The following is a 24,320-nucleotide window of genomic DNA, read 5'->3' as shown; positions in this document are numbered from 1 at the left end:
CTTTCCTCACTAATGCTCTTGTGGCTGAATGGAAGCAAGTCCCCACAGCAATGTTCCAAACTCTAGTGGAAAGCCTTCCCAGAAGAGTGGAGGCCATTACAGCAGCAAACGGGGACCAACTCCATATTGATGCCATTGATTTTGGAATGAGATGTTCGATGAGCAGGTGTCCACATACTTTTGGTCATGTAGTGTACTCCCGAAATTCTCTATACACACAAAAAGCTTATTTCTCTCAAATTCTGTGCACACATCTGTTTTCATCCCTGTTTGTGAGCATTTCTCCTTTTCCAAGATATTCCATCCACCTGACAGGTATGGTATATCAAGAAGCTGATTAAACAGCATGATCATTACACAGGTGCACCTTGTGTTGGGGACAATAAAAGTCCACTCTAAAATAGTTTTGTCACACAACACATTACCACAGATGCTTCAAGTTTAGAAGGAGCGTGCAATTGGCATGCAGACTGCAGGAATGTCTACCAGAGCTGTTGCCAGATAATTTAATGTTAATTTCTTTAACATAAGCCGCCTCCAACATCATTTTAGAGAATTGGCAGTACCGCAGACCACGTGCAACCATGCCACCCCAAGACCTCCACATCCGGCTTCTTCACCTGTGGGATCATCTGAGACCAGCCACTCGGAAAGCTGATTAAACTGTGGGTTTGCACAATTGAAGATTTTCTCCGGTAAGCTCAGTTGCGTGCATCCTGTCCTCACTAGGGTCTTGACCTGACTGAAGTTTGGCGTCGTAACTGACTAAAATGGGCAAATGCTCACCTTCGATGGAGAAGTGTGTTCTTCACAGATTAATCCCAGTTTCAACTGTACCGGGCAGATGGCAGACAGCGTGTATGGCGTTGTGTGGGGGAGAGTGGTTTGCTGATGTCAACGTTGTGAACAGTGCCCCATAGTGGCGGTGAGGTTTTGTTATGGGCAGGCATAAGCTACAGATAATGAACACAATTCAATTTTATCGATGGCAATTTGAATGCACAGAAATACCATGATGAGATCCTGAGGCCCATTGTCGTGCCATTCATCCGCAGCCCTCCTCATGTTTAAACATGATAATGCACAGCCCCATGTTACAAGGATCTGTACACAATTCCTGGAAGCTGAAAATGTCCAAGTTCTTCCATGGCCTGCATACTCACCAGACATGTCACCCGTTGAACATGTTTGGGATGCTCTGGACCGACATTTACGACAGCGTGTTCCAGTTCCCGCCAATATCCAGCAACTTCACAAAGCAATTGAAGAGGTGTGGAACAACATTCCGCAGCCCTAATCAACAGCCTGATCAACTCTATGCAAAGGAGATGTCGCACTGCATGAGGCAAATGGTGGTCACACCAGACACTGACTGGTTTTCTGATCCATGCCCCTACCTTTTTATTTTATTTAACTAGGCAAGTCAGTTAAGAACAATTTCTTATTTACAATGACATCCTACCAAAAGGCCTCTTGCGGGGACGGGGGTCTGGAATAAAAAAGAAATACAATATAAATATAGGACAAAACACGCATCACAACAAGAGACAACACAACACCACTTAAAGAGAGACCTAAGACAACAATATAGCAAGGCAGCAACACCTGACAACACAGCATGGTAGCATCACAACATAACATAACAACAAACATAACAACAACATTGTAGCAACACAATGGTAGCAACACAAAACATGGTACAAACATTATTGGGCACAGACCACAGCACAAAGGGCAAGAAGGTAGAGTCAATAATACATCACACAAAGCAGCCACAACTGTCAGTTTAAGGTATCTGTGACCAACAGATGCATATCTGTATTCCCAGTCATGAGAAATCCATAGATTAGGGCCTAATTTATTTCATTTGACTGATTTTCCTTATACAGTTGAAGTCAGAAGTTTACATACACTTAGGTTGGAGTCATTAAAACACATTTTTCAACCACTCCACAAATTTCCTGTTAACAAACTATAATTTTGGCAAGTCGGTTAAGACATCTACTTTGTGCAAGACACAAGTAATTTTTCCAACAATTGTTGACAGGCAGATTATTTCACTTATAATTCCCTGTATCACAATTCCAGTCGGTTAGAAGTTTACATACACTAAGTTGACTGTGCCTTTGAACAGCTTGGAAAATTCCCGAAAATGATGTCATGGCTTTAGAAGCTTCTGATAGGCCAATTGACAGAATTTGAGTCAATTGGAGGTGTACCTGTGGCTGTATTTCAAAGTCAGTGCCTCTTTGCTTGACATCATGGGAAAATCAAACAAAAACAGCCAAGACCTCAGAAAAAAATTGTAGACCTCCACAAGTCTGGTTCATCCTTGGGAGCTATTTCCAAATTCCTGAAGGTACCACATTCATCTGTACAAACAGTAGTACGCAAGTATAAACACCATGGGGACCACACAGCCGTCATATCGCTCAGGAAGGAGACGCGTTCTGTCTCCTAGAGATGAATGTACTTTGGTGTGAAAAGTGCAAATCAATCCCAGAACAGCAAATGCCCTTGTGAAGATGCTGGAGGAAGCAGGCACAAAACGATCTATATCCACAGTAAAACAAGTCCTATATCGACAAAGCCTGAAAGGCCGCTCAGCAAGGAGGAAGCCACTACTCCAAAACTGCACATGGGGACAAAGATCATACTTTTTGGAGAAATGTCCTCTGGCCTGATGAAACAAAAATAGAATGGTTGGCCATAATGACCATCATTATGTTTGGAGGAAAAAGGGAGGGGCTTGCAAGCCGAAGAATACCATCCCAACCGTGAAGCACGGGGGTGGCAGCAAGCACGGGGGTGGCAGCATCATGTTGTGGGGATGCTTTGCTGCAGGATGGACTGGTGCACTTCACAAAATAGATGTGTTGAAGCAACATCTCAAGACATCAGTCAGGAAGTTAAAGCTTGGTCGCAAATGGGTCTTCCAAATGGACAATGACCCCAAGCATACTTCCAAAGTTGTGGCAAAATGGCTTAAGGACAACAAAGTAAAGGTATTGGAGTGGCCATCACAAAGCCCTTACCTCAATCCTATAGAACATTTGTGGGCAGAACTGAAAAAAGTGTGTGCTAGCAAGGAGGCCTACAAACCTGACTCAGTTACTCCAGCTCGGCCAAAATTCACCCAACTTATTGAAGGGAGGCTTGTGGTAGGATACCTGAAACGTTTGACCCAAGTTAAACAATTTAAAGGCAATGGTACTAAATACTAATTGAGCGTATGTAAACTTCTGACCCACTGGGAATGTGATGAAAGAAATAAAAGCTGAAATAAATGATATCACATCAAATCAAATTTATTTATATAGCCCTTCGTACATCAGCTGATATCTCAAAGTGCTGTACAGAAACCCAGCCTAAAACCCCAAACAGCAAGTAATGCAGGTGTAGAAGCACGGTGGCTAGGAAAAACTCCCTAGAAAGGCCAAAACCTAGGAAGAAACCTAGAGAGGAACCAGGCTATGTGGGGTGGCTAGTCCTCTTCTGGCTGTGCCGGGTGGAGATTATAACAGAACATGGCCAAGATGTTCAAATGTTCATAAATGAACAGCATGGTCAAATATTAATAATCACAGGCAGAACAGTTGAAACTGGAGCAGCAGCACGGCCAGGTGGACTGGGGGCAGCAAGGAGTCATCATGTCAGGTAGTCCTGAGGCATGGTCCTAGGGCTCAGGTCCTCGAAGAGAGAGAAAGAGAGAATTAGAGAGAGCATACTTAAATTCACACAGGACACCAGATAGGACAGGAGAAGTACTCCAGATATAACAAACTGACCCTAGCCCCCCGACACAAACTACTGCAGCATAAATACTGGAGGCTGAGACAGGAGGGGTCAGGAGACACTGTGGCTCCATCCGATGACACCCCCAGACAGGGCCAAACAGGAAGGAAATCATTCTCTCTACTATTATTCTGACATTTCACATTCTTAAAATAAAGTGGTGTTCCTAACTGACCTAAGACAGGGAATTTTTACTCTGATTAAGTGTCGGGAATTGTGAAAAACAGAGTTTATTTGTATTTGGCTAAGGTGTATGTGAACTTCTGACTTCAACTGTATGTAATCTTTGGTATTGTTGCATGTTGCGTTTATATTTTGCTCAGTGTTTTAAGTTTGTTTTACTCAAATGTTTTTAAACAAAGTAAATGTAAACAATCAATTTATAGTCTAAAAACATGGTTAAAACTATAATTTTGATTTAATGGATTTTCAGTCCTTGCATCCAAAGCATAATCTATGGATTTGAGTGGTTGCATTTCTCCAACCCCATCCGTCAGCCTTTTACTGAAACTGTGGGGAGGCACTTTGTTAATGTTTCAATTAAGGATTGTCGATTAACACCTTTAATAGAGTCCATGGTGGTGTTATATTTTGCAATCCTGTAGTGAGCGAGTACTTTTGTGCCATCAAGCAAAACGTCTGAATTCGAGAACAAAATTCTTAGTATTGCCAACAAAAATAATGATATTTAAAGCAAAACGTAACCCTAAAAGTATTGATAGCAAAAACACATGAAAAACAGGTGAATTAACTTGTTCACTCACATGTGTCCGAAAACCACAGGATTTTTTTTTTCACACGTGAATTATTAATGCGTTTATTTGTAAGTGCACGTGGCGTGTGTGCGTGTCTACAAGAGGGCAGCGGTGGATGAGGGACTGTGCTCCCTGTTATGTGATGGATGAACAGTTGTAAGTCCTGCTCCAGAAAAAGAGGACATATGCCTATAAGACACAGTGTTATGAATGAATTACCATGGAGATACACTACATGGCCCAAAGTATGTGGACACCTGCTCATCGAATATCTCATTCCAAAATCATCGGCATCAATATGGAGTTGGTCCCCCCCTTTGCTGCTATAACGGCCTCCACTCTTCTGGGAAGGCATTCCACTAGATGTTGGAACATTGTACATGGACTTGCTTCCATTCTGCCACAAGAGCATTAGTGAGTTCAGGCACTGATGTTGGGCGATGAGGCCTGGCTCACAGTTGGTGTTCCAATTCTCCCAAAAGGTGTTTTGGGATTGAGGTCAGGGCTCTGTGCAGGCCAGTCAAGTTCTTCCACACCGATCTCAACAAACCATTTCTGTATGGACATCACTTTGTGCACGGGGGCATTGTCATGCTTAAACATAAAAGGGCCTTCCCCAAACTGTTGCCACAAAGTTGAATGCATAGAATCGTCCAGAATGTCATTGTATGCTGTAGCGTTAAGATTTCCCTTCACTGGAACTAAGGGTCCTAGCCCGAACCATTATTCCTCCTCCACCAAACTTTACATTTTGTTACTATTCATTGGGGCAGGTAGTGTTCTCCTGGCATCCACCAAACCCAGATTAGTCTGTCGAACTGCCATATAGTGAAGCGTGATTCATCACTCCAGAGAACGTGTTTCCACTGCTCCAGAGTCCAATGGCGGTGAGCTTTACACCACTCCAGCAGACGCTTGGCCTAGCAATTGGAAACCCATTTCATGAAGCTACTGAAACAGTGCTTCCAGAGACAGATTGGAACTTGGTAGTGAGTGTTGGAATTGGCGACAGACGATTATTACGTCCTATGCACTTCAGTGGTCTTGTTCTGTGAGCTTGTCTTGCGTACCACTTCGTAGCTGAGCCGTTGTTGCTCCTGTATGCGGTGTGAAATGTCTAACTAGTTAGCGGGGTGTGCGCTAATATCGCTTCAATCGGCGATGTCACTCGCTCTGAGCCGTGGCTTTTGTGGAGCGATAGGTAACGATGCTTCAAGCGTGTCAGTTGGTGATGTGTGCAGAGGGTCCCTGGTTCGAGCCCAGGTAGGGGCGAGGAGAGGGATGGAAGCAAAACTGTTACACTCCTAGACAGTTCCACTTCATAATAACAGCACTTACAGTTCACCAGGGCAGCTCTAGCAAGGCAGAAATTTGACAAACTGACTTGTTGGAAAGGTGGCATCCTATGACTGCCCCATTGAAATCACCGAGCTCTTCAGTATGGGCAATTCTACTGCCAATGTTTGTCTATGGCTGCGTGTTCGATTTTATACACCTGTCAGCAACGGATGTGGCTGAAATAGCTGAATGCACCAGTTTGAAGGGGAGTCCACATACTTTTGGCCATGTAGTGTATGTACTGTACATATAGGTAGGGGTAAAGTGACTTGGCAACCGGATAGATAGACAGTAGCAGCAGCGTATGTTGTGTGTCAATCAATCAAATGTATTTATAAAGCCCTTTTTACATCAGCAGATGTCACCATGTGCTATACAGAAACCTAGCCTAAAACCCCCTAACAGCAACTAACAAAGTCCACATACATTTGGCCATGTAGTGAATATGAGGTTAGAGGGGGAGAATAGTATTGATAAATATGAATCATTATCACATTCTTATTTATGTCAGACTCCCTAAATCTCTTTCCCTCTTATTTTTCTCACAAATGTTCCCTCTCTTTTCAGTTCTTCGAAGCATTGTCTTTCTCCTTTCGGACTGTCTTCATCCTTTCCTTCCATTTCTTCATCCTCCCTCTCTCTCTCTCTCCTACTCCTTTTTGAGGCTTTATTTCACTCCGGCATTCTCCCTCCATCCCTCCCTTCCTCATGATCAATAATTCATAAAGCGCTCTGCCCCCTCTTCTCCTCGGCTGTGTGTGTGTGTGTTTGTGACAGTGGTGGATCAAAGCTTCTTCTACCTTCACAGCGTAGATCGGCGCTCATTGGTCTTTGCCGCTGACAGGAAACAACCTGTCTCCCCTGCTCCTCTTTAAAAAAGTAGATAGAAACGAAGTGATCCGTTTACTTTCCTTTTCCTCCTGTTGTATACTGCAGATGAACAACACTACTGTCTGGAGACACTTGTTTTTTTATATTGGTTCTGAAGCCGATAAACACATCTTTATCTGTAAGTAAAAGCCATAGTTTAGGCCTGTTCCTAGTGCAATCGAGATACATAGTGCAGAGAGAATATTGTATTTTATTTGACCTTTTTTCAGTAATGTAACACACTGTAATGTAACACACTACATCAGATTGTATGTTATATGGCGGCGTACGATATTACGCGACTTCTGTCTTCGCTTGTATCATTGCAAGTAATATGTACAGTGTTAGTCAGAGTTCGCAAGCTACATTGGAAGAAGACACTGATACAGTATGAGTGATGCCTTCCACAAACAGTGCAAGTGCAGCAGTGTATCTCTGCTTCAAGTTGATCCCTTTGGCCGCAGGAATCCATATATAAATTGACCCTGCCTTGAGCGGAGTACGCTCAAACTTACATTGGCAGTGCAATGGCAGTGTGGTCTTTCAACCTCATTATAGATGACTGTGTGGTGTGGTAGTCGACAAACGCTCGCACCTCTTTAGCCGGGGTCTTTTCACTGGGCTCAGCTGCAGTGCAGTGTCAGTGTTCTCCACTGGCCCTTTGCTGAAGATGAATACGATTGTCAGCACAATAACATTGTGTTTCTCATTCTGCTATCTTTATTAGTATTTTCTCTCTCCCCATCTCCCTCTTTCTTTGGCTCAGCCTTGGTCGAGTGCAAGAGCAAGACAGAGAGGGATGCTTGCGAAGCAATTCCAATGGCAATGAGGGTTGACTTACAGATGCAGTGTGAAATTGAGCAATTATATACTTTTTTCTCTCCATGTCTCCTTCTTTTGTTCCCTTTCCTTACTCCAAAAACCAGTTTTCCTTGCCTAAATCTCACCTATCCTACCTATTGTACCCCTACCAACACAACACCGTTCCCATTTGTCCCCCCCCCCCAATCTACCTCTTCAGCCCTCCCCATGACACTTCCCATACAACCCCACCCCAAATGGTACACTTCGTACTATCTATCTCCTTAACCCTGTCCCCTGAAACTATACACTTCATCCTTTCTCAAGCGAGTACGCTAAACCATACAGTGGAACTGTGGTCTTTCAACCTGATTATAGATGACTATGTTGTGTGTGGTAGTCGACACGCACCTCTTATAGCTAGGCCTCACCTCTCTCCCCCCTGCTCTCTCTCCCATAGCTGTGTGTTTGATCCTGGGCTGTATGATCTTTCCGGATGGCTGGGACTCGGAAGTGGTGCGCGACATGTGTGGCGAGGAGACAGGGAAGTACACGCTGGGGAACTGCTCGGTGCGCTGGGCCTACATGCTGGCTATCGTTGGCATCATGGACGCCCTCATCCTCTCCTTCCTGGCCTTCGTGCTGGGCAACCGGCAGAACGACTTCCAGCTGGAGGAGCAGCTTAAAGCAGAACAAAAAGGTGAGACGCTAATGACTCTAGGCTGACTGCTAGGCTAATGCTAATATTTGTTTTATTATGCGCCAAAATTATTTTTTTCCCACATTTTACCAGCAGTACTGTAAAATAAAGCATTGCCCATTTACCAGATGGGCTAGGTTATTAAGACACCAGTGGCTAATGCTAATTGTTGTCATATCAGGCAATACACTGGGTTTACAAAATGCTATGAAGCTATGTTTTAAAGTGATGAAATTTCAAAACCAGCCCAGTCCTTTTGTATTATTTTAGTGAGTATCAAGTTTCAATGTAGTGGTTTTGAGTTTGAAATTTGGCACTAACAAGTCTCCACGTAGCTAGCTATATAGGTAATTTATGGGGCGGCAGGGTAGCCTAGTGGTTAGAGCGTTGGACCGGAAGGTTGCAAGTTCAAACCCCTGTCGTTCTGCCCCTGAACAGGTAGTTAACCCACTGTTCCTAGGCCGTCATTGAAAATAAGAATGTGTTCTTAACTGACTTGCCTAGTTAAAAATAAAGGTAAAAAAAATAAAAAAAATAAAATATATATACAAAAGCATCTGGACACCCCTTCAAATGAGTGGATTTGGCTATTTCAGCCACACCCGTTGCTGACAGGTGTATAAAATCTAGCACACGGCCATGCGATCTCCATAGACAAACATTGCCAGTAGATTTGCCGTGCAACACTCACTACCAAGTTCTAAACTCCCTCAGGACAATAACTGTTTGTCTTGAGCTTCATGAAATGGGTTTCCATGGTCGAGCAGTTGCACACAAGCCTAAGATGAACATGCACAATGCCAGGTGTCAGCTTGAGTTGGACTCTGGAGCAGTGGAAAAGGCTCTCTGGTGTGATGATTCACACTTCACCATCTGGCAGTCCGAAAGACACATCTGGGTTTGTCGAATGCAAGGAGAACGCTACCTGCCCAAATTCACATTTTGGTATGAGATTGTTTGTCGAGCAGGTATCCACATACTTTTGGTCATGTAGTGTAGCTATAGCTATTTAAAAATGAAAACCGTTAGCCAATGCAACACCGCCAGGGTTGGGGAGTAACAGGTTACATGTAATGAATTACAAAAAACGAACTTTAATCCTTTACATTAGCAGCTAAAATATTGTAATCAGATTACAGGTACTTTTGAAAAAATATATTAGGATTACTTTTCAATTCAGAAAGGATGTTTGCGAGAAAAATATTTGACACTTCTCTGTTTTCTCAATATCATTCAAATCAGCTTTGAAAAAAGGCGCAAGTTTAAGTTTGTTCCACCTGAGCGAGTCTGACCACAAGTCAGAGACTATGATGACGCACCAAATGTGTTTGATGGATTGCGGGAAAAGAGCAGGAGTAGGCTTTTGTAGGCTACAGTCAAAGCTGTGTCTTACAATGCTGTGGTGTAGTCTACGTGCGATACTGATATCACTTATTATTGATATATACAGTGCATTGATGTGAATCACACTGCTGCTCTCTCATTTAGCTAGTATGGATCGCGATTGTTGTGAATGGCTGTACACAAATCTAAATGTGTATTTGAACCCAAGAAATCTAAGCTGCCTATCAACCATTGTTTTTGCAACCAGTGGACAGCCGGTGAAAAATGCGCTCTTGCAACAGCTGCATAGTGCGGATCCCAGCCGATGGAATAAAAGTGGGGCTTTTTATTGTTCAATCTAATTCATTATGATAAAACATTATATCCAGTGGCAAGAAAGTGTGAACCCTTTGGAAATACCTGGATTTCTGCATAAATTGAATCTGATCTTCATCAAGGTCACAACAATAGACAAACAGTCTGCTTAAACTAATAACACACAAATAATTATACGTTTTCATGTCTATTGAACACACCATGTAAACATTCACAGTGCAGGGTGGAAAAAGTATGTGAACCCTTGGATTTAATAACTGGTTCACACTCTGGCTGCAATAACCTCAACCAAAAGTTTTCTGTAGCTGCGGATCAGACCTGCACAACGTCAGGAGGAATTTTGGACCATTCCTCTTTACAAAACTGTTTCAGTTCAGCAATATTCTTGGGATGTCTGGTGTGAACTGCTCTCTTGAGGTCATGCCGCAGCATCTCAATCGGGTTGAGGTCAGGACTCTGACTGGGCCACTCCAGAAGGCGTATTTTCTTCTGTTGAAGCCATTCTATTGTTGATTTACTTCTGTGTTTTGGGTTGTTGTCCTGTTGCGTCACCTAACTTCTGTTGAGCTTCAATTGGCGGACACATAGCCTAACATTCTCCGGCAAAATGTCTTGATAAACTAGGGAATTCATTTTTCTGTCGAAGATGGCAAGCTGGAAAGCTGTCCAGGCCCTAAGGCAGCAAAGCAGTCCCAAACCATGATGCTCCCTCCACCATACTTTACAGTTGGGATGAGGTTTTGATGTTGGTGTGCTGTGCCTTTTTTTTTTTCCTCCACACATTGTGTTGTGTGTTCCTTCCAAACAACTCAACTGTAGTTTTATCCGTCCACAGAATATTTTGCCTGGCTATTTTGCCTGGGACATGCAGGTGACCTTTTGCAAACTTCAGACGTGCAGCAATGTTTTCTTTGGACAGCAGTGGCTTCTTCCGTGGTGTCCTCCCATGAACAGCATTCTTGTTTAGGGTTTTGCGTATCGTAGTCTCGTCAACAGAGATGTTAGCATGTTCCAGAGATTTCTGTAAGTCTTTAGTTGACACTAGGATTCTTCTTAACCTCATTGAGCATTCTTGCGCTGTGCTCTTGCAGTCATCTTTGCAGGACGGCCACTCCTAGGGAGAGTAGCATCAGTGCTGAACTTTCTCCATTTATAGACAATTTGTCTTACCGTGGACTGATGAACATCAAGGCTTTTAGAGGTACTTTTGTAACCCTTTCCAGCTTTATACAAGTCAACAATTCTTAATCTTATTTGTCTTCTGAGATATCTTTTGTTCAAGGCATGGTTCACATCAGGCAAACTCAAATTCTGTGAGTTTTTTTTATAGGGCAAGGCAGCTCTAACCAACATCTCCAATCTCGTCTCATTGATTGGACTCCAGGTTATCTGAGTCCAATTAGCTTTTGGAGAAGTCATTAGCCTAGGGGTTCACATACTTTTTCCAACCTACACTGTGAATGTTTTAAATTATGTATTCAATATAGACAAGAAAAATTCAATAATTTGTGTTATTAGTTTAAGCACTGTTTGTTTATTGTTGTGACTTAGATGATCAGATCAAATTTGATGACCAATTTATGCAGAAATCCAGGTAATTCCAAAGGGTTCACACACTTTTTCTTGCCACAGTGTATATCCATTGATTCTTGAAGAATTTAACTTACAAATGCCTCATGAGCTTAGTTCGACTGTCACACCACATGAGAACCCAAAATATAAGCTTGTTTTTTTTCTCCGATGTTTGTAAACAAACACTGTATAGCCTCATTACATGGTTAAAACAATCATTTTGATGATATGGATAATCAGTCCTTGCATCCATAGCTCTGTCTATTAATCTGAGAGTTCTTACATTTCTCCAGGCCCACCCCTCAACTGTGGATTCACCCTTTAAACAGCCGCATATAATCAAGATATCAAAGTGTCACCAACATAAAAGGTCAACAATAGGCCTATAGCAAATGCTGCCTATGACATTTCTTTTTCACATGTAAATAGCACTTTTCAGTAGTGCTCAAAGCATGACATTCCATGAGCTCCGCATTTTTCAACTTGAATCAATGAGTCCAATCAGTCCTCCATGACAACAAAATCATAAACAACAAAGTAGGTCTGGTTAATAAGTCCTTCGTTATTGGGTTATGCTCAGGTAAAACAATTAGGCTAATATATACTTCCATATTTCCAAGTCCTATTCTTGAAGATCAAGGGATAATAAATTAATTGGAATAACTGAACATCTGATAGACTTTGGTTTTTAGTGTAAAGATAACTTAATCATATTAAGTTAAGATTAACCCTGGTGCGGCAGGGTTACCTAGTGGTTAGAGTGTTGGACTAGTAACTGGAAGATTGCAAGTTCAAATCCCTGAGCTGACAAGGTACAAATCTGTTGTTCTGCCCCTGAACAGGCAGTTGGAACCCACTGTTCCTAGGCCGTCATTGAAAATAAGAATTTCTAGAATGCCTAGTTAAATAAAGGTAAAATTAAAGTATATGTAGTAGAAAGTGATGGGTTAGAAGAAGCTTACATTACCAACACAAAGCCAGCTATGTAAACTTTAACATTGATTTATCCTGCAATAGATGTTGTTCAATTGGTAACAAACATTTTTGTAAATTTTTTGCCTTTAAAGGGGAAAGTAATCTAATGTAATCAGATTACATTATTGAGTTTGGGTAATCCAAAAGTTATGTTACTGATGACACTTTAGGGGCAGGTAACTAGTAACAGATTACATTTAGAAAGTAACCTACTTGAACATCGCAGGGGGAACTCTACACCATACTTAACCAGGTCAGGATGTGTTTTTCTTGTAGTTTGCACAATCAGGGCTGGTTCCCCTGCTTGTTTGACTTGAAAATGGTGATGGGGATTTAAGCTTCAGGAGACACATGTTCATAAATATTTGATCTTGCATTTCAGTCGTGTGCATTACATCATCCAGGTTTTCAATCATCTACCCACTGTTCCCTTTATAACATTTCAGTGTATGAAATATTTCTATGTGTGTCTAAGGGTTGCATAACGAGACAACGCTGCGCTATCTAGATTCGGTGCGTCTGTATATTTGTACGATTTACCATAAATATAGTTAGCGTCGTGATGAGGGGTGTTGCAGCATGATCAGAGCCAGGAAAAGACGGAGAGCGCGTTGAGCTTCCTTTAAAAAAAAATGTTTTACCCCCCCAATTCCTTCATAGCCCTCTGATTCTATTGAGGAAGTTTCCATGGTTACGTGTCAGATTCAAGCAGGATAAGGCTGAGGTTGCTCTCTCTCCCCAGCGACCCGGCACTCTGCAGCTGTGCCTGCTTTCCCTCCTTCCTCTCCCTCTCTCACATACATTTTCTAATTTTCCTCCAATCATTCCTCCTCAATTCTCCCCCTATCGATTTGTCTTTCTCCCCCCCCACCCCCCCCCCCCCCCTCTCACTCCACCATCCCTCATCTGGATGTTCATTTTGTTTCATCAGGTTTAAGGGGGTAAATGAGGTCGGAGGGGGTGGGGGGCCAGACGGGGGATGGAGGGTTGGGTGGGCTCTGGGATAGCACTAGATTAGATTCTGGGGTGTGTGTGTGTGTGGAGGGGGATGTCAAAGCATCTGTAGTTGCCTGAGGATCGGTGTTGCATCAACAACAACAACCTGGTGGCACTGTGCCAGAACTCCTCTGGCGGTATTTGTTTTTGCCTTAATCCACTCTGCTGTTTCCCCCCATCTGTATTTATTTATTCTTCATCAGATATAATAACTTCAGTCAGAGTGTCATGGTTCGTTTCATTGAGATAAGACTGCTTCTCTGTCATAAAAAATATCCCGCCCTGAATGCAATTATAAAAACAATTTATACATGAAATATAAACCTAAATCAGATTTGTTTTAGGCCACTTTTTTTGTTTGAATAAGATACGATGAAGGGCAGATGTGGGCATATTTGTGTGTTGGGAGCCGTGCTCGTGTCCGATGGATTCCGAGGGATAATTTCCAGCCACATTTTTCAGAGGGTCTCCCTCCCCTGCTTCCCGCTCCAGACCTCCCACTGGTTCTCACCGCAGGAGGCCAGAATTTGGATAGAATTCCGACGGAGCTGCAAATCTTATTTGAGGCAGCCAAGAGAAATAGTCTTATTCAACAACCCTTGGGGATAAACAGCTGGTTTAACCTGCTATAGGAGGAAAATACACTATACTTAATACATTTATATCATGGAATTTTTTTTCACCCTTCGATATTATCACATTGAACTAGTCTCTATTTGACACTGGGCGCGTGCAATAGTAGAACTGTATAAAGACAACAGTGATGTTGTGCCTGTAGCCTACATAAAATTAAGATGTGAGTTAGTAAATGACTACATACAGACTAACAAACATGTATTAGCTCTGTATAATATTAAACATAAATGTTAATAAATGCAATGCAGGGGTGGACTATGATTATTATTATCCCACAATTGAAAATATTTATTTAATGTACATTGTGTTTTTAATTTCAGGTAAATAATTTAATGTATAGTCCAGGGATGGGCAACTGGCTGCCCGGGGTCCCCTTTTTTTGTTCAGAGGATCAATTTCGAAAGACAAAAAAATATATATACTCAGTTTATTGGGTACACCCATCTAGTACAGGGTCGGGCACCCCCTTGCCTCCAGAACAGCCTGAATTATTTGGGGAACGTATTCTACAAGTCAGAAACATTCTATAGGGATGTTGGTTCATGCTGACATGATGGTATCATGCAGTTGCTGCAGAGTGGACCGCCACCAGGCAGGATGGGTCCAAATCCTGACTCAGCATGACCAGGCAATGTTTTTCCACTCCTCAATTGTCCCGTGTTGGTGACTGTGTGCCCTCTGGAGCTGATTCTTCTTATTTTTAGCTGATAGGAGCTGCAATAGCCCATCTGTGACAAGGATTGACTGGTTGTGCGTTCCGTGATGTCGTTCTGTACACCACTGTTGTACTGCGTCATTATTTGTCTGTTTGTGGCCCACCTTTTAGTTTACACGATAATTGCCATTCTCCTTCGACCTCTCTCATCAACGAGCTGTTTTCGCCCACAGGGCTGCCGCTGACTGAAGGTTTTTTGTTTGTCGCACAATTCTCGGTAAACCATAGAAACTGCCTGCGTGAAAAGCCCACGAGGGCAGATGCTTCTGAGATACTGACTCCAGCGTGCCTGGCACTGAAGATCATAACACGCTCAAAGTCGTTTAGGTCACTCGCTTTGCCCAGTCTAATGTTGATTCGGACAGTAACTGAATGCCTCAATGCCCATCTGCCGCCTTTATATAGCAAGCCACGGCCACTTGACTCACTGTCTGTAGGAGCAATCCATTTTCATGAACAGGGTGGTGTACCTAATCTACTGCAACTGAGTGCCTTCAAAGTATTCATACTCCTTGACTTACAGTGCCTTTTTAAGAACGTATTCACACCCCTTGACTTTTTCCACATTTTGTTGTTAGTCTGCATTTAAAATCAAGTTTTTTTTTGTCACTGGCCTACACACAATACCCCATGTTAAAGTGGAATTACGTTTTTTAAAATATTTTTACAAATTAATAAAAAATGAAACCCTAAAATGTCTTGAGTCAAAAAGCATGCAAGCCTAAATAAGTTCAGTAGTAAAAGTTTGGAAGTCTGGGGAGCAGGAAGGGTAAAGGGGTAGCAGGTTCCTTTCTAGTGGTGGTTATTCATCAGCCTGATGGTCTGGGGGTAGAAGCTGTTAGCTAGTCTGACAGTTTTTGCCATGAAGTTCCGAAACTGCCTGTGCATGAGTGGAAACGGGGAGAACAAGCCATGGCTCGGGTGGCTGAGGTCCTTGACGATCTTCTTGGCCTTCCTGCGACACCTGGTGTTGTAGGTGTTCTGGAAGGCAGGCAGTGTGCACCCAATGGTACGTTTGCCTGAGCATACCACCCTCTGTAGATCCTTACGGTCAGCGGCAGTGTAACGTTCTGAGTGTAGTGGGTGAGAAGTCAGGCGCAGGAAGCAGAGAGTTCAGGGGAGTGCTATTTTAATGCACCACAACGGTGAACATAAGCCAACCCCACGAAAACACAGGGCGTAATACAAAACAAACGCCCCAAACAGGGGGACTTAAACTGTCCAGAAAAGACCCACGAAATGGGAAAGCACGTAACTCACAGACGTGCACACAAGTTTACACAACACAGAAGGTCACAATAATTAATCCCGCACAAGGAACCAGGCGGGCCGGCTGACTAAATAAAGCCTCACTAATTATACATAATTCAAAACAGGTGCACTCAATGAACACATAAGGGAGGGGGAGGAAATAATCAGTGGCAGCTAGTAGGCCGGCGACGACGACCGCCGAGCGCCACCCGAACGGGAAGGGGAGCCACCTTCGGTCGGAGTCGTGACAGTACCCCCCCCCCCCCCCCCCCCTTGACGCGCGGCTCCCGCAGCGCGCCGACACCGGCCTCGAGGTCGACCCGGAGGACGAGGCGCAGGGCGCTCCGGATGGAGGCGATGGAAATCCCTCAACATTGACGGATCCAAAATGTTCCCCACCGGTACCCAGCACCTCTCCTCCGGACCGTACCCCTCCCAGTCCACGAGGTACTGCAGGCCCCTCACCCGGCGTCTCGAGTCCAGAATGGCCCGTATCGTATACGCCGGGGACCCCTCGATGTCCAGAGGGGGAGGAGGGACCTCCGGCACCTCACCGTCCTGTAGGGGACCAGCTACCACCGGCCTGAGGAGAGACACATGAAACGAGGGGTTAATACGATAATAGGAAGGGAGTTGTAATCGATAACACACCTCGTTTATTCTCCTCAGGACTTTGAAAGGCCCTACACACTGCGGCCCAAGCTTTCGGCAGGGCAAGCGGAGGGGCAGGTTTCGGGTCGAGAGCCAGACCCTGTCCCCCGGTACAAACACGGGGGCCTCACTGCGGTGGCGGTCAGCACTCCTTTTCTGCCGTCCACTAGCTTGTTGAAGGGATTCCCGGACGGCCCTCCAGGTCTCTTTGGAGCGCTGCACCCATTCCTCCACCGCAGGAGCCTCGGTCTGGCTCGGATGCCACGGTGCCAGGACCGGCTGGTACCCCAACACACACTGAAAAGGGGACACATTAGTAGAGGAGTGGCGTAGTGAGTTCTGGGCCATTTCGGCCCAGGGGATGTACCTCGCCCACTCCCCTGGCCGGTCCTGGCAGTACGACCGTAGAAACCTACCCACCTCCTGGTTTACTCTCTCCACCTGCCCATTACTTTCAGGGTGATAACCGGAGGTCAGGCTGACCGAGACCCCCAGACGCTCCATGAACGCCCTCCATACTCGGGACGTGAACTGGGGGCCCCGATCAGAAACGATGTCCTCCGGCACCCCGTAGTGCCGGAAGACGTGGGTGAATAATGCCTCCGCAGTCTGTAGGGCTGTAGGGATACCGGGCAACGGGAGGAGACGGCAGGACTTAGAGAACCGATCCACAATCACCAGAACCGTGGTGTTCCCCTGAGACGGGGGAAGATCGGTCAGGAAGTCTACGGATAGATGTGACCATGGCCGTTGTGGAACGGGGAGGGGTTGTAACTTCCCTCTAGGAAGGTGCCTAGGAGCCTTACTCTGGGCGCATACTGAACAGGAGGAGACATAAACCTTAACGTCCCTAGCCAAGGTAGGCCACCAATACCTCCCCCGAAGGCTCCCTATTGTCCTCCTCACCCCAGGGTGACCCGAGGAGGGTAGGACGTGAGCCCACCGAATCAGTTGGTCCCGAACACCATGCGGCACGTACTTCTGCCCCGCCGGACACTGAGGAGGCACGGGTTCAGCCCGTAACGCCCGCTCGATGTCCGAGTCCACCTCCCATACCACTGGTGCTACCAGCTTCGAGGCGGGAAGGATGGGAGTAGGTTCGGTGGACCTATCCTCTGTGTCGTAAAGGCGGGACAGTGCATCCGCTTTCACGTTCTGGGAGCCCGGTCTATACGATAAAGTGAACCAGAATCGGGTAAAAAATATGGCCCACCTTGCCTGACGCGGGTTCAGTCTCCTAGCTGCCCGAATATACTCCAGATTTTGGTGGTCGGTCCAGATGAGAAAGGGGTGCTTAGCCCCCTCAAGCCAGTGTCTCCACACCTTCAGAGCCCTGACCACCGCTAACAACTCCCGGTCACCCACATCATAGTTACGCTCCGCTGGGCTGAGCTTCCTCGAGAAGAAAGCGCAGGGGCGGAGTTTTGGTGGCATACCCGAGCGCTGTGATAGCACGGCACCCACCCCAGCCTCGGACGCATCCACCTCCACTATGAATGCTAGAGAGGGGTCCGGATGGGCCAACACGGGTGCATCCGTGAACAGCGCCTTCAACTTGTTGAAAGCTCCGTCCGCCTCTGCTGACCACCGCAACCGCACCGGACCCCCCTTCAGCAGTGAGGTAATTGGAGCCGCTACCTGGCCAAAACCCCGGATAAACCTCCGGTAGTAGTTGGCAAAACCCAAAAACCGCTGCACCTCTTTTACCGTGGTCGGAGTCGGCCAATTACGCACGGCCTTACTGCGGTCACCCTCCATCTCCACCCCCGAGGTGGCCAGCAGATTGTCCAGTCGGATGGACATGTCAATTAGCTCATCCAGGGAAAGAGCGGTGTCCCGACACGCTAGCTCCCTGCGGACGTCCTCCCGGAGACTACACCGGTAGTGGTCGATAAGAGCCCTGTCGTTCCACCCAGATCCTGCTGCCAAGGTCCGGAACTCCAACGCGTAATCCTGGGCGCTCCTCTTCTCCTGCCGGAGATGGAATAGTCGCTCTCCCGCTGCTCGGCCATCTGGAGGGTGGTCAAACACGGCGCGGAAGCGGCGGGAAAACTCTGGGTAGTGCTCCTTCGCTGAGTCTGGGCCATTCCAGACTGCGTTCGCCCACTCCAGAGCACGACCCGTGAGACAGGAGATGAGGACACTCACCCTCTCTGCTCCCGAGGGAGTGGGTCTGACGGTGGCTAGGTACAGTTCCAGCTGGAGTAAGAACCCCTGGCACCCCGCCGCCGCTCCATCATAGACCCTCGGGAGCGTAAGACGGAGGGTGCTGGAGTCGGGAGATGGGGAGTCCTGAGGGGGGGGAGCCGAAGGTGGAGAGAGGAGACCACTTCTCTCCCATCGGTCCATTCTCTCCATCACTTGATCCATAGCCGTTCCGATCCGATGGAGAATGGTGGTATTATGTAGAACCCTTTCCTCCATCGATGGGAGGGGATTGGCTGTTGCTCCTGCTGACTCCATTCCTCAGGGTGCGGGATTCTGTAACGTTCTGAGTGTAGTGGGTGAGAAGTCAGGCGCAGGAAGCAGAGAGTTCAGGGGAGTGCTATTTTAATGCACCACAACGGTGAACATAAGCCAACCCCACGAAAACACAGGGCGTAATACAAAACAAACGCCCCAAACAGGGGGACTTAAACTGTCCAGAAAAGACCCACGAAATGGGAAAGCACGTAACTCACAGACGTGCACACAAGTTTACACAACACAGAAGGTCACAATAATTAATCCCGCACAAGGAACCAGGCGGGCCGGCTGACTAAATAAAGCCTCACTAATTATACATAATTCAAAACAGGTGCACTCAATGAACACATAAGGGAGGGGGAGGAAATAATCAGTGGCAGCTAGTAGGCCGGCGACGACGACCGCCGAGCGCCACCCGAACGGGAAGGGGAGCCACCTTCGGTCGGAGTCGTGACAGGCGGCGGAGTTGCCATACCAGGCTGTGATTTAGCCCGACAGTTGAGGACAAAGGAGGTTGCTGGCACCTTAATTGGTGAGAATGGGCTCGTGGTTATGACTGGAGGGGAATCAGTGGAATGGTATGAAAAACACATGGTTTCCAGGTGTTTGATGCCATTCTATGAGCTCCTTTATGGCCATTATTATGAGAAGTTCTCCCCTCCGCAGCCTCCACTGGTTGTGGATCAGTGTGGAGGAGGTAATGTTGGCTACCTTCACCACATGTGGATGGCCTGTCAGGAAGTCCAGGACCCAGTTGCATAGGGAGGAGTTCAGTCCTAGGGCCGGGAACTTTGTGGTGAGCTTAGTGGGCAATATGTTATTGAAGACCGTGCTGTAGTCAATGAACGGAATCCTCACATATGCATTCCTTTTGTCCAGGTGGGTGAGGGCAGTGTGCAGTGCGATTGCTTCGTCCGTGGATCAGTCAGGTGGAAATGATGAGATGTGCCTGGTTTTCTCCAGACAGGGTGCTTTGCATTCAGGCCAAATAGTTACATTTTGTCTCCTTCAGACCACAGAATCTTTTGCCTTATGATCTCAGTCTATCAAGTGCCTTTTTGCAAACTTCAGGTGTGCTGTCATGTGCCTTTTTCTTAGGAGTGGCTTCCGTCTGGCCATTCTCCCATAAAACCCAGATTGGTGAAGTGCTGTAGAGACTGCTGTCCTTCTGGCAGGTTCTCCCATCTCAGCCAAGGACCTCTATAGGTCCTTCTTGCCCCGTTGCTCAGTTTGGCCAGAGCTCTATGAGTCTGGGTAGTTCCATAGTTTTTTTCTTGATTTTGTACACCTGTCAGTGTTTGGCTGAAATGGCCGAATGCACTAATTTTAAGTGATGTCCACATACTTTTTCAGCCACACCCATTGCTGACAGATGTATAAAATTGAGCACACAGCCATACAATCTCCATAGACAAACATTAGCAGTAGAATGGCTTTACTGAAGAGCCCAGTGACTTTCAATGTGGCACTGTCATAGGATGCCACCTTTCCAACAAGTCAGTTTGTCAAATTCCTGCCTTGCTAGAGCTGTCCCGGTCAACTGTAAGTGCTGTTGTGAAGTGGAAACGTCTAGGAGTAACAACGGTTCAGCCACGAAGTGGTAGGCCACACAAGCTCACAGAACGGGACCAGTGAGTGCTGAAGCGTGTAGCAACATGATTCTGCCACCACCATGCTTCTCTGTAAGGATGGTGCCAGGTTTCCTCCAGACATGACCATTGGTATTCAACCCAAAGAGTTCCATTTTGGTTTCGTCAGACCAGAGAATCTTGTTTCTCATTGTCTGAGAGTCTTTAAGTGCCTTTTGGCAAACTCCAAGTGGGCTGTCATGTGCCTTTTACTGAGAGGCTTCTGTCTGGCCAGTCTACCATAAAGACCTGATTGGTGGAGAGCTGCAGAGATGGTTGTCCTTCTGGAAGGTTCTCCCATCCCCACAGATGAACTCTAGAGCTCTGTCAGAGGGACCAACCTGGTTCTTGGTCACCTCCCAGATCAAGGCCCTTTTCCCCCGATCTCTCAGTTTGGCCGGGCGGCCAGCTCTAGGAAGAGTCTTGGTGGTTCCAAACTTCTATTTAAGAATGATTGAAGCCACTGTGTTTTTGGGGACCTTCCCCAGTTCTGTGCCTCAACACAATCCTGTCTCGGAGCTCTACAGACAATTTCTTCAACCTCATGGCTTGGTTTTTGCTCTGACATGCACTGTCAACTGTGGGACCTTATATAGGCAGGTGCCTTTCCAAATGTCCAATCAGTTGAATTTACCACAGGTGGACTCCAATTATGTTGCAGAAACATCTCAAGGATGATCAATGGAAACCAGGATGCATCTGAGCTCAATTTCAAGTCTCATAGCAAATGGTCTGAATACTAATCTAAAAAAGGTATTTCTACAAACATGTTTTTGCTTTGTCATTATTGTGTGTAGATTGTAGAGGATTATTCTTTTTAAATCCATTTTAGAATAAGGCTGTAACATAATTATAAATTGATTGGATACTTTCCGAAGGCACTGTACATGTGAACAGGGTGAAATGGTTGACTGCACATCAGTCCTACAAAAGGAGGTTGACTCAAAACAATTCTCCTTCTGTCTTCACAGATTTTGCAGTGTCCAGGGTAAGTTCAATTGTTATTATGGCTTTTTTGTGTGCCTTGTTGTGTGTTGTTGTTGTAAGGTATCTGTGTTGTGTGCTTGTGCTTGTGCACCGGCGTGTGTGTGATGTGTACTAGTGAGGAGCAGGTTGACTCATAACCCACAGTTCTCTGGGTTATATCTGCAGGAAGGCCAGGTTTAGGGTTATATTGTGTGGGTGGCGGGCTGGTGGGTGGGTTTGATAAATAGAAAACAATGTGAAAAAATATGCATGCATTTATATCATAAGGCTACATTAAGGTTTTTCTTTCATTATTGTTGGCTAACTAGCATTAGTGCGGAAAACTAATAGACTGACAAGAATAGACTGACGAGTTTCAGAAGAAAGTTCTTTGTTTCGGGCAATATTCGAGCCTGTAATCGAACCAACAAATGCTGATACTCCAGATACTCAACTAGTCTACAGGAGACCAGTTGTATTGCTTCTTTAATCAGAACAAAAGTTTTCAGCTGTGCTTACATAATTGGAAAAGGGTTTTCTAATGATCAGTTAGCCTTTTATGATCAACTTGGATTAGCCAACACAACGTGCCATTGGAACACAGGAGTGATGGTTGCTGATAATGGGCCTCTCTACGCCTATTTTCGATATTACATTTAAAAAATCTGCCATTTCCAGCTACAATAGTCATTTACAACATTAACAATGTCTACACTGTATTTCTGATCAATTTGATGTTATTTTAATGGACAAAAAATTTGCTTTTCTTTCAAAAACAAGGACATTTCTAAGTGACCCCAAACTTTTGAACGGTAGTGTAGATACCGTTATCTTAATCAGCATCATAAAATCCAATAGAATTTAAACCACAAGATATGCATCCAAGCCGAACTGAAATCTTATCAGAAACATGTTAGGTTGTTTCCAGTGCATTTCATTTCCTTAGAACCGGTCAAACTGATGTAATTTGAATATTTTGCACTTTTATATTTTTTTCTCCCCGGCCCAAAACGTCTTTGCTTGGTGAAAGACGCAGAGATCACAGAACTTTACTGACGTCAACTAGATTGAAATATTCAGTCAGATTTATGACATTTTCTGGTGAGGGTTTATAGTCTTCTAGGGCAACATACAGTTGAAGTTGGAAGTTTACATACACTTAGGTTGGAGTCATTAAAACTTGTTTTTCAACCACTCCACACTTTTCTTGTTAACAAACTATAGTTTTGGCAAGTCGGTTAGAACATCTACTTTGTGCATGACACAAGTAATTTTTCCAACAATTGTTTACAGGCAGATTATTTCACTTAAAATTCACTGTATCACAATTCCAGTGGGTCAGAAGTTTACATACACTAAGTTGAATGTGCCTTTAAACAGCTTGGAAAATTCCAGAAAATTATGTCATGGCTTTAGAAGCTTCTGATAGGCTAATTGACATCATTTGAGTCAATTGGAGGTGTACCTATGGATGCATTTCTATGCCACCTTCAAACTCGGTGCCTCTTTGCTTGACATCATGGGAAAATCAAAAGAAATCAGCCAAGACCTCAGAAAAAAAATTGTTCATCCTTGGGAGCAATTTCCAAACGCCTGAAGGTACCACATTCATATGTACAAACAATAGTATGCAAGTATAAACACCATGGGACCACGCAGCCGTCATACCGCTCAGGAAGAGATTAATGTACTTTGGTGTGAAAAGTGCAAATCAATCCCAGAACAACTGCAAAGGACCTTGTGAAGATGCTGGAGGAAACGGGTACAAAAGTATGTATATCCACAGTAAAACGAGTCCTATATCGACATAACCTGAAAGGCCACTCAGCAAGGAAGAAGCCACTGCTCCAAAACCGCCATAAAAAAGCCAGACTAAGGTTTGCAACTGCACATGGGAAAAAGATCGTACTTTTTGGAGAAATGTCCTCTAGTCTGATGTTTGGCCATAATGACCATCTTTATGTTTGGAGGAAAAAGGAGGAGGCTTGCAAGCCGAAGAATACCATCCCAACCGTGAAGCACGGGGGTGGCAGCATCATGTTGTGGGGGTGCCTTGCTGCAGGGTAGACTGGTGCACTTCACAAAATAGATGTGTTGAAGCAACATCTCAAGACATCAGTTAAAGTTAAAGCTTGGTCGCAAATGGGTCTTCCAATGGACAATGACCCTAAGCATACTTCCTTAGTTGTGGCAAAATGGCTTAAGGACAACAAAGTCAAGGTATTGGAGTGGCCATCACAAAGCCCTTACCTCAATCCTATAGAAAATGTGAAAAAATGAAAAAAGCATGTGCGAGCAAGGAGGCCTACAAACCTGAGTTCGTTACACCAGCTCTGTCATGGGGAAATGGGCCAAGATTCAGCCAACTTATTGTGGGAAGCTTGTGGAAGGCTACTCGAAACGTTTGACCTAAGTTAAGCAACTTAAAGGCAATGTTACCAAATACTAATTGAGTGTATGTAAACTTCTGACCCACTGGGAATGTGATTAAATAAATAAATAAGCTGTAATAAATCATTCTCTCTGCTGTTATTCTGTCATTGACA

General features: G+C 45.0%; 1 protein-coding gene across 3 annotated transcripts in view; it reads left to right on the top strand.

The window, feature by feature from the left end:
• lhfpl4a (LHFPL tetraspan subfamily member 4a) overlaps positions 1–24,320 on the top strand; it is a 74,259-nt gene that overhangs the window by 40,220 nt on the left and 9,719 nt on the right. For 2 of the 3 annotated variants that reach the window (XM_021568541.2, XM_021568540.2), the window contains exons 2-3: positions 8,020–8,259; positions 21,780–21,796. In XM_021568541.2, the coding sequence (XP_021424216.1) occupies positions 8,020–8,259; positions 21,780–21,796 (257 nt within the window). The remainder of the gene's footprint in view (positions 1–8,019; positions 8,260–21,779; positions 21,797–24,320) is intronic. The other variant, XM_021568543.2, reaches the window with a different exon arrangement.

This window comes from Oncorhynchus mykiss, chromosome 17, assembly GCF_013265735.2.
Source record: "Oncorhynchus mykiss isolate Arlee chromosome 17, USDA_OmykA_1.1, whole genome shotgun sequence".
In the NCBI taxonomy this organism is placed as follows: Eukaryota; Metazoa; Chordata; class Actinopteri; order Salmoniformes; family Salmonidae; genus Oncorhynchus; species Oncorhynchus mykiss.
The sequence above is the reverse complement of the archived record's forward strand: the minus strand, read 5'-3'. Positions and strand labels throughout refer to the sequence as shown.